Raw genomic sequence first — 11,810 nt, forward strand, 5'->3', positions numbered from 1 at the left:
TTTATTACCAAAGTAGTGTATACAAATATTATAGTTTGAAAATGTAAATTATATACAAAGGGTAATGATACCGTCATTGAAATAGGGTACTAAATTCATGCACCGAATGATATGACAAAATCCTGACCATTGATTAATTTTATAAGGCATATTTTATTTTGATATTCTAAATCCCTAATCCAATTTCAATTCCCATTGCTGCCGGTGAGCTTCTTTGTCCAACCGTCGGTGAGCTTCGTGGTCCAATCGCTGGTCACCTTTTGGATCTGCCGTGGAATGGTGAATTCTCTTTCCTTTTCCCCTTTGCCTGGTAATGGGGACTATGCGGCGTGACAAATTTCTGATTTAGCTCCAAAAGCAGTTTTATAGTGTGAGAGAAAATGCATATATATGCGCTGATGTTTCTGGTGCGAGATTGATTGTTTTTAGGTAACAAAATTCTCATCTGTTATCTGTTTATCATTGACATTGAATTTATTGTAGTTTTGATTACTTGTGTTGCTTAAATTAATCAACAACTGGAATTAAAATTCAACAACTCTGATCTATAGCTTTTGCACCCTTAAGTGTCAAAAGATCACTGAACTTTGCAGGTGATCTTGTGTCGTGCTAGTTTTCTGTACCTTTTAGGAAATTGTTTTCTCCTTGCTTTCGTCTGTTTCCTTTCTGCCAGTGTTGTGGGTTTAATACAAGTTATATCATTCTCAGTGTAGCATGCAATTGTAACCATAGTCCCAATTTTTACACTTTCGATTTCCATATTCATGGTGCTAAAGGTTTCATCTGTTGTTTGATTCACATTGTTCAAAGTTACTGCCATACCTATTCAGACTATGCTTAAATTCTCTTATACACGTTCTGTGTGCTTGCACTCTCCTTTTTGCTTATATATACATACACACAGGGTTCAATATGATTCTCAATAATCTTATTTACATATCACTTTAATGGTCTTGCTTAACGCTAAACTGCCGATTATGGCAAAGTGTGCTTAACTTTTACCTAAAAAAAGAGAGATTTAACAGTCAGTTCATTTTTTGTTTGTTTGTTTCTAGTTTTTTTTTCTCCTATTGTTTATCATCCACATTAATTGTTGTTGAATCAATTATTATTGTTGTTGATTGGAGGTGGGAACCAATTAATATGCCAACTAGAAGGGTGGATGTATAGATAAATACTATATAATACATCCAGTTTTTTTTTTTTTCTTTTGTTATGTTGGTACAATGAAATGAATGGTTCATTGTGTTTAGCTTAAAAAAACTGAAAGAAAATGAATAAATAGGTCAGCTGTGAAAAGGTTAATGTTCTATGGTCTCTCAAAATTAAATAGATTTAGAAGTTCTCTTCTTTAGGAATACCCTCCTCTGTGTTTTTGCAAAGGACACTGCTAAAATAGTCTCTAAAACATAGGTTAAGAAAAGTGATACTCAGGGCATACAAAACAGAGGTAAAAGCATACAATTCCTTGCATTATTGAGTTAAATATGATGATGTGAGTACCTATTCTCGTAATGGTTAATAAATCCTGGCTGGAAAGATTTCTCTATTCCTCTACCAACTGCTAGGCAATGAATGGTTATAGTCCATTTGGTAAAAACACAGCTATAACATGAAACTTCTTTCAAGTAATTACTGCATGTATCAATTTCATATGCAATTTAGGTTAATTAAAAATGATAACAGTTTAAATGAATAAAAGACTTCAACTTATATGTAACTGTTCTGCTATTTTTTTACCTTGAGCTTGTGCTTTCACAAACCAAACTGAAACTGAATTTCTAGTTTCACCAGTTTTCCAACCCAAGCACATAATCCTCCACCTGTTCGTAAAACATAAGCACCTTAAAAGAGTGTTTCAAGATTTATGCTTTCTGAAAGTTGACTGATCCTCTGCTTTTATCTAAATTATGTATTTATAATAAATAATAAATAACTCTTAAAAATTATTTTGTTTACGTTTATCCATCTAATGTATTTATAATAAATAATAAACAACAACATTACCTGCATGATCAAAAAGCTGGCCTCACCTGAACTTCTGCAGTTCGCACGCCAAAAGAAAATCCATAGTGATCTCCAGAAATGGGAAAAAATATTGGTTATGATTCGTGCTGTGCTTGATGATGCTGAGGAGAAGCAGCTGACGAACAGGTTAGTGAAGATCTGGCTTAGCGAGCTTATGAAGTGGAAGACATATTGGACGACTTTGCAACTGAAGCTTTGCGGGTAAAGTTGTTACCCCAAGCCAGCACAAGTAAGGTACACAAGCTCATCCCTACTTGCTGCATCAGTTTGAATTCACCATTTTATTAGTGTAATACTACTGATATGGTATATAAGGTAAGAATATGTATCAAAATAGCAGAAAAGAGTCTACGATGTAATCGATTGTACCATAAGTTAATGTATGCATATTATATAGGTTATTTTTAGGTTAAAAACCTCCATTACATGAATAATGTATGCATATTATTGACTTATATATATAATGAAGTATCATTTAGTAAAACTATATTATTTATGCACATTTTAAGTGAACAAATAAACATATTTTGTTTATAGTATCTGATACCATGAAGAACTTCACAGATACAAGAAAGCAAAAGTAATCAGAGAGAGAGAGAGAGACCGCAAAAATATTTGGGAATTTTATTAACTGACATTAGAATAGGCGGGCTACTGTTTTGTATAGTTGTTACTTGTTAAACGGACAAAACGCACCCTTTTTTTACAAGTCTTTCTAATTCTTACACTTAAACCCAAGTAGCTTATATGTTCAATATTTCCCCTTAAAACAAAACATGTCTTCAATTAACAGACTTTACTCTGCTCTCTGCCTTTGTCATACTACAAGAACTCTGTTCTTTTTATGACCATATTCTTTTACTACAGACTATTACTTCAATAACACCAACACTAAATCAATATCAACACAACAACATTAACATCACTTCTCATCATTCTGCACTGCATATTAATCAACCCCACAACAATTACTCAGAGTCAGCCTTCATCAGCACCAACAATACTTCACCTAAACAAAATCAACATCAACATCACTTCACATAAAAATCTGCACTACAACATCAACATTGCTTCACATAATTCCTTTAAACTAACTAATTAATCAGCAGCAACGACTCAGAATCAACTTCACTAGCACCAACACCACATAAGCAACATCACTAGTAGCAATTATTTATTCGGGTAACTCAGCAGTGACATTCAGTTCTTCACTCAAGAAAACAAACCTGTTACCAGGAAGTGCTTTGGTCAAATTAAAATTAAAAATGGTGTGTTTAAAGCTTCAGAAAAGGCTGGCTGCAAGAGTTCTCTCAAGTGTGGTAAGAGGAGAGTGTGGCATTATCCTAATGAGGCCAATCACATCTCCTTATCTGTTTCCAGTAAGTCTTAACTGTTTTATATATACATCATAACACTTGTTATATTTTAGGTTTGATGCTAAATGAAAACGTGCACTTGCAGGAATGGACATAAGAAGGCTGGCTGGTAAAGGATGGATTGATAGTGAAAAAGCCTAGCACAATCCACTCAAGATCAACAACAAAGCTTTAGCTGGACTACAACAGTTTTGATAGGGACTGACCTAAAACAACACGAGATTCTCGCACAATCAATTAGAAAATGAAAAATCTAACACTACAACTCAAGCAAAATCATACCATGGAGACTGTTCGGCTGCTTGTTGATTGGCAAAGTGCACTCGGTCCCATCTACAGTAAATTTACCCACTTTGATTCGATTTGCGACCCGACCCACAATGCACCCAAAAAAAGGTGCTGCACCATTCTGTTGTAGTCCAGCTAACACCATAATTCATCATAGGCAGAATGCAGATGAAACAAGAACTTGAACTCCCAAAAAAATAAAAAATGAAAAAAAAATCTATAAAATCTCAAGAACCAAAGTTGCTTATTCATCTCACAAAAACAAAGTGCATATATATTATAACTTTTATCCTTACAATTACCAACATGAACGTATCTCCAAATTTCATGGACATACCCAAAACTTTGGCATAGTTAAAACCGCACCCTTGGATGGAAAAATCGCATAATGAAAAAAAATTGTCAAAGGGTTTACAATCCATAAACAATCTAACAACGTACCCAGAATCAGAATTTTCGTCCAATCATAACAAAGATGACAAAATATCAAATGGGGTTGAGAAAAGATAGAAATTTTACCACATATGGTTCAATAGAATTGAATCCAAGAACAACATTGTTAGATAAATTGTATTAAATGCAATCCAACCTAATTAAGGATTAGATGAAATTCAATTTTTAACTTTAATTAGTTTCCACACAATATTCTTATTAAGTTCCTAGTACAAAATTGGGATACAAAACTATAAAAAGTTCATCTAATCATAAATAATCCTAAACTATCAAGTGTCATCTTTGCCTCATGACAGTATACTCTCATAATATCCAGAACTAACTGCAAAGAGTTTAAAATAACTAGAGGAAGCAGAATTCAGGTGAGAAACAACAAATTGAAATAAGCAAAAAAAACTTACAAATAATATAAAGGATTAAATGCGTGAAGATTTATGATCAAAGGATGCTATATAGAAAATAGAAAGAGAAAATACTATCACTTGTAGTATAAATTTACAGACATTCACAGCATTGAAGATGGTTTTTATAGTCAAGTACAGCAATATTCATCATGTCAGCCTCTTGTTGACTTTTGCGGAGGAAATTGAGGAAGCAACTTCAAAAGTTCTTTATCCTTTGACAGTAAATCCACAACTACGGAAAATGTGATACCATTTGGTATCACATTTCTGTCCTTCATTTTGTGAAGAAGTTCAACCACTTTAGCTGCCTCATTATTTTGCAAAAAACCTCGCATAAGAGTATTGAATGTAAAGACATTTGGAGCACAACCCTTTTTTTCCATATCAAATAACAAATCATATGCCTTTCGTAGTTTTCCCTCTTTACAAAACCCATTGATTAAGATGGTATATGTCATAACGTCTGGCATTAGGCCTTTTTGAGGCAATTTGTCAAATATCTCCCAAGCAATTTCGATCATTCCATTTTTACACAACCCATCAATGAGGCTGCTATAGATTTCAATACTAAGTTTAAACTCATAGTACTCCAAAGTACGAAACCATTTTGCTGCCTCCAGAACACGGCCATTCTTGCATAGCCCATCAATCAAAATATTATATGTAAATGAATCAGGTGCGACATTATAAATTTTCATCTCAGCAAATAGTTTCTGTGCAGCTCCAACCTTATTTGATAGAAAAAGACCAGTCAACAAAGCGTTGAATGTAAATACTGCCGGTCTAATTCCCTTTGAAATCATTTCCCTGAAAAGACTCATAGCATTCTCTAATTTCCTATTCTTGCCATAGGCATTGATCAAAGTACTATAACTGACAACGTTAGGCTTACAGCCCTTAGTCTCCATAGAGATTAGCAGCTCCCTTGCATCATCAAATCTATGCAGCAAGCAATAACCATCCATCAAAGTACTATAAATAAATATGTCTGGTTGCAAACCTCTTTGGATCATCAATTCTAACAATCCATTAGCTTCCTCTATCTTTCCCTCCTTGCAAAACCCACTTATAATTGTATTATATGTTAGCACATTAGGCTGCAAACCTTGATCCGCCATCTCAGTAAACAAACTCACAGCCTCCTCCAAATTTCCCACAAAACACAAACCGTAAATTAGAGAGGTACAAACTACCACATTTGGCTTAATTCCTCTACTCTTCATTTCCAAAAAAACTTCTTTGGCCCTATCAACCAACCCATCTTTGCAAACACCATCGATAATACTACCATAAGAAACAATATTAGGCTTAACCCCAAACACAGCCATTTTTTTGAACAACCTCATAGCGTCCAAACTCCTATTCTCCAAACACAAACCTTTAATCAAAAGATTAAAAGTCCCAGCATCTGGGTAAAAACCCCACCTCAAAATCCTCCCAAAAACAACAAAACCATCACAAACTCGACCCACATTACAATAGCAATTAATCAAAATATTCAAAGTAAAAAGATCCGGCAACAACCCAATTGAACACACTCGCTTGTAAAGCGAAATGACGTCTTCATAAAACTTCTTCTTAGCAAGAGCTCCAAACAACCGGTTGAATGATAAAATTGGTGGTTTGGGTTGCATATGAATCATTAAACGAAAGAAATAGCGTGCTTCATCAAGAGTGATATTACCTTGTTTACAATTTTTTTGGAGGAATTGATCAAGCCTCGCTACCTCTTCAACGTTATGTACTGAATCTGGTGGTATAGTTGTAGTCACTTTACCCGGTTTTGTGAACAAAGATGCGATTTTGGTTTTCGTAACCGTTTCAGAAGAAGAAGAACAACGACGAAGTAAGTTTTTGGAGGCCATTTGAGTAGCGCTGTTTGTGGATGATCTCGGGTTCGAACTGGCATAGTCTTTTGTAGGTTTACATATAAATAATACAGTCTCATCGGAAATGATTGAGATTTGAGAGTGGGATAAAATGTATTTATGTGAAACCTGTAGGGTTCAGATATGATTATCCAGACACCGAGGGCATCTTAAAAGAAACAAAATTATAATAAAATTTTAGGCTATCACTCCCTGTCTCATTCTTTCTTTAATATAATCATCTTATTTTGAAAGCACATTTGCTTTATTTTATTACAACTTTGTCCATCTTCTTTACCGACCAAACTTCCAAGTAGTATTGTCCTAAATACAACTTTCACCCTCGTCGAAAAGTATCGTAGAGACTACATAACCTCCAAAATTCAATGACCAAATTTTAATGAAAGAAACATATTAATAATTTAAGAAACATATTAATGACCAAAATTCAATTAAAAATGGTGTCCGTTACTTAAACAGTGAACTTAGCATTACGCTTTGGCATAAGGTTTTCGAGATGCGAATCCATTGGATTAAACTGCAATGTGAATCGATGTCGAAATCTATGTCCTCATGGACCGGACGCTATTAGAGACTGGTGCAAACGGCCCTTGGTCTTATACATGAATCAGATTTTGCAAGATGGGAATCTATTGGATTAAACTACAATAATTTGGTGAAACTGCATGTGAATCGAGGTCGGAATCTATGTCCTGGTGGACTGGACGCTATTAGAGACGGGTGCAGATGGCCCTTGGTCTTATACATGAATCAGATTTTGCAAGATGGGAATCTATTGGATTAAACTACAATAATTTGGTGAAACTGCATGTGAATCGAGGTCGGAATCTATGTCCTGGTGGACTGGACGCTATTAGAGACGGGTGCAGATGGCCCTTGGTCTTATACATGAATCAGATTTTGCAAGATGGGAATCTATTGGATTAAACTACAATAATTTGGTGAAACTGCATGTGAATCGAGGTCGGAATCTATGTCCTGGTGGACTGGACGCTATTAGAGACGGGTGCAGATGGCCCTTGGTCTTATACATGAATCAGATTTTGCAAGATGGGAATCTATTGGATTAAACTACAATAATTTGGTGAAACTGCATGTGAATCGAGGTCGGAATCTATGTCCTGGTGGACTGGACGCTATTAGAGACGGGTGCAGATGGCCCTTGGTCTTATACATGAATCAGATTTTGCAAGATGGGAATCTATTGGATTAAACTACAATAATTTGGTGAAACTGCATGTGAATCGAGGTCGGAATCTATGTCCTGGTGGACTGGACGCTATTAGAGACGGGTGCAGATGGCCCTTGGTCTTATACATGAATCAGATTTTGCAAGATGGGAATCTATTGGATTAAACTACAATAATTTGGTGAAACTGCATGTGAATCGAGGTCGGAATCTATGTCCTGGTGGACTGGACGCTATTAGAGACGGGTGCAGATGGCCCTTGGTCTTATACATGAATCAGATTTTGCAAGATGGGAATCTATTGGATTAAACTACAATAATTTGGTGAAACTGCATGTGAATCGAGGTCGGAATCTATGTCCTGGTGGACTGGACGCTATTAGAGACGGGTGCAGATGGCCCTTGGTCTTATACATGAATCAGATTTTGCAAGATGGGAATCTATTGGATTAAACTACAATAATTTGGTGAAACTGCATGTGAATCGAGGTCGGAATCTATGTCCTGGTGGACTGGACGCTATTAGAGACGGGTGCAGATGGCCCTTGGTCTTATACATGAATCAGATTTTGCAAGATGGGAATCTATTGGATTAAACTACAATAATTTGGTGAAACTGCATGTGAATCGAGGTCGGAATCTATGTCCTGGTGGACTGGACGCTATTAGAGACGGGTGCAGATGGCCCTTGGTCTTATACATGAATCAGATTTTGCAAGATGGGAATCTATTGGATTAAACTACAATAATTTGGTGAAACTGCATGTGAATCGAGGTCGGAATCTATGTCCTGGTGGACTGGACGCTATTAGAGACGGGTGCAGATGGCCCTTGGTCTTATACATGAATCAGATTTTGCAAGATGGGAATCTATTGGATTAAACTACAATAATTTGGTGAAACTGCATGTGAATCGAGGTCGGAATCTATGTCCTGGTGGACTGGACGCTATTAGAGACGGGTGCAGATGGCCCTTGGTCTTATACATGAATCAGATTTTGCAAGATGGGAATCTATTGGATTAAACTACAATAATTTGGTGAAACTGCATGTGAATCGAGGTCGGAATCTATGTCCTGGTGGACTGGACGCTATTAGAGACGGGTGCAGATGGCCCTTGGTCTTATACATGAATCAGATTTTGCAAGATGGGAATCTATTGGATTAAACTACAATAATTTGGTGAAACTGCATGTGAATCGAGGTCGGAATCTATGTCCTGGTGGACTGGACGCTATTAGAGACGGGTGCAGATGGCCCTTGGTCTTATACATGAATCAGATTTTGCAAGATGGGAATCTATTGGATTAAACTACAATAATTTGGTGAAACTGCATGTGAATCGAGGTCGGAATCTATGTCCTGGTGGACTGGACGCTATTAGAGACGGGTGCAGATGGCCCTTGGTCTTATACATGAATCAGATTTTGCAAGATGGGAATCTATTGGATTAAACTACAATAATTTGGTGAAACTGCATGTGAATCGAGGTCGGAATCTATGTCCTGGTGGACTGGACGCTATTAGAGACGGGTGCAGATGGCCCTTGGTCTTATACATGAATCAGATTTTGCAAGATGGGAATCTATTGGATTAAACTACAATAATTTGGTGAAACTGCATGTGAATCGAGGTCGGAATCTATGTCCTGGTGGACTGGACGCTATTAGAGACGGGTGCAGATGGCCCTTGGTCTTATACATGAATCAGATTTTGCAAGATGGGAATCTATTGGATTAAACTACAATAATTTGGTGAAACTGCATGTGAATCGAGGTCGGAATCTATGTCCTGGTGGACTGGACGCTATTAGAGACGGGTGCAGATGGCCCTTGGTCTTATACATGAATCAGATTTTGCAAGATGGGAATCTATTGGATTAAACTACAATAATTTGGTGAAACTGCATGTGAATCGAGGTCGGAATCTATGTCCTGGTGGACTGGACGCTATTAGAGACGGGTGCAGATGGCCCTTGGTCTTATACATGAATCAGATTTTGCAAGATGGGAATCTATTGGATTAAACTACAATAATTTGGTGAAACTGCATGTGAATCGAGGTCGGAATCTATGTCCTGGTGGACTGGACGCTATTAGAGACGGGTGCAGATGGCCCTTGGTCTTATACATGAATCAGATTTTGCAAGATGGGAATCTATTGGATTAAACTACAATAATTTGGTGAAACTGCATGTGAATCGAGGTCGGAATCTATGTCCTGGTGGACTGGACGCTATTAGAGACGGGTGCAGATGGCCCTTGGTCTTATACATGAATCAGATTTTGCAAGATGGGAATCTATTGGATTAAACTACAATAATTTGGTGAAACTGCATGTGAATCGAGGTCGGAATCTATGTCCTGGTGGACTGGACGCTATTAGAGACGGGTGCAGATGGCCCTTGGTCTTATACATGAATCAGATTTTGCAAGATGGGAATCTATTGGATTAAACTACAATAATTTGGTGAAACTGCATGTGAATCGAGGTCGGAATCTATGTCCTGGTGGACTGGACGCTATTAGAGACGGGTGCAGATGGCCCTTGGTCTTATACATGAATCAGATTTTGCAAGATGGGAATCTATTGGATTAAACTACAATAATTTGGTGAAACTGCATGTGAATCGAGGTCGGAATCTATGTCCTGGTGGACTGGACGCTATTAGAGACGGGTGCAGATGGCCCTTGGTCTTATACATGAATCAGATTTTGCAAGATGGGAATCTATTGGATTAAACTACAATAATTTGGTGAAACTGCATGTGAATCGAGGTCGGAATCTATGTCCTGGTGGACTGGACGCTATTAGAGACGGGTGCAGATGGCCCTTGGTCTTATACATGAATCAGATTTTGCAAGATGGGAATCTATTGGATTAAACTACAATAATTTGGTGAAACTGCATGTGAATCGAGGTCGGAATCTATGTCCTGGTGGACTGGACGCTATTAGAGACGGGTGCAGATGGCCCTTGGTCTTATACATGAATCAGATTTTGCAAGATGGGAATCTATTGGATTAAACTACAATAATTTGGTGAAACTGCATGTGAATCGAGGTCGGAATCTATGTCCTGGTGGACTGGACGCTATTAGAGACGGGTGCAGATGGCCCTTGGTCTTATACATGAATCAGATTTTGCAAGATGGGAATCTATTGGATTAAACTACAATAATTTGGTGAAACTGCATGTGAATCGAGGTCGGAATCTATGTCCTGGTGGACTGGACGCTATTAGAGACGGGTGCAGATGGCCCTTGGTCTTATACATGAATCAGATTTTGCAAGATGGGAATCTATTGGATTAAACTACAATAATTTGGTGAAACTGCATGTGAATCGAGGTCGGAATCTATGTCCTGGTGGACTGGACGCTATTAGAGACGGGTGCAGATGGCCCTTGGTCTTATACATGAATCAGATTTTGCAAGATGGGAATCTATTGGATTAAACTACAATAATTTGGTGAAACTGCATGTGAATCGAGGTCGGAATCTATGTCCTGGTGGACTGGACGCTATTAGAGACGGGTGCAGATGGCCCTTGGTCTTATACATGAATCAGATTTTGCAAGATGGGAATCTATTGGATTAAACTACAATAATTTGGTGAAACTGCATGTGAATCGAGGTCGGAATCTATGTCCTGGTGGACTGGACGCTATTAGAGACGGGTGCAGATGGCCCTTGGTCTTATACATGAATCAGATTTTGCAAGATGGGAATCTATTGGATTAAACTACAATAATTTGGTGAAACTGCATGTGAATCGAGGTCGGAATCTATGTCCTGGTGGACTGGACGCTATTAGAGACGGGTGCAGATGGCCCTTGGTCTTATACATGAATCAGATTTTGCAAGATGGGAATCTATTGGATTAAACTACAATAATTTGGTGAAACTGCATGTGAATCGAGGTCGGAATCTATGTCCTGGTGGACTGGACGCTATTAGAGACGGGTGCAGATGGCCCTTGGTCTTATACATGAATCAGATTTTGCAAGATGGGAATCTATTGGATTAAACTACAATAATTTGGTGAAACTGCATGTGAATCGAGGTCGGAATCTATGTCCTGGTGGACTGGACGCTATTAGAGACGGGTGCAGATGGCCCTTGGTCTTATACATGAATCAGATTTTGCAAGATGGGAATCTATTGGATTAAACTACAATAATT

The 11,810-nt window shown here is 37.6% G+C and overlaps 1 protein-coding gene across 2 annotated transcripts; it reads right to left on the reverse strand.

Annotated features, from left to right (window-relative positions):
- Positions 1-2,663: 2,663 nt before the first annotated feature.
- LOC116138299 (pentatricopeptide repeat-containing protein At1g62720-like) lies at positions 2,664-6,520 on the reverse strand. Of its 2 annotated transcripts, none has more exons than XM_031424015.1 (2): positions 4,645-6,520; positions 2,664-3,037 (listed from the first exon to the last, which is right to left on the reverse strand). In XM_031424015.1, exon 1 carries the CDS (start codon positions 6,412-6,414, stop codon positions 4,702-4,704), a length of 1,713 nt encoding a protein of 570 aa, XP_031279875.1. In that variant the 5' UTR covers positions 6,415-6,520; the 3' UTR covers positions 2,664-3,037; positions 4,645-4,701. The 2 variants fall into 2 exon arrangements, with proteins under 2 accessions (XP_031279875.1, XP_031279874.1); XM_031424014.1 differs by lacking the exon at positions 2,664-3,037 and adding an exon at positions 3,843-3,878.
- Positions 6,521-11,810: the final 5,290 nt, after the last annotated feature.

The sequence above is a fragment of the Pistacia vera genome, unplaced genomic scaffold (genome assembly GCF_008641045.1).
Source record: "Pistacia vera cultivar Batoury unplaced genomic scaffold, PisVer_v2 Contig34, whole genome shotgun sequence".
NCBI classification, from domain to species: Eukaryota; Viridiplantae; Streptophyta; class Magnoliopsida; order Sapindales; family Anacardiaceae; genus Pistacia; species Pistacia vera.

Bases quoted from the DNA above. Each gene is read 5' to 3' on its own strand.
- LOC116138299 (XM_031424015.1), bottom strand. From the start codon at position 6,414: ATGGCCTCCAAAAACTTACTTCGTCGTTGTTCTTCTTCTTCTGAAACG.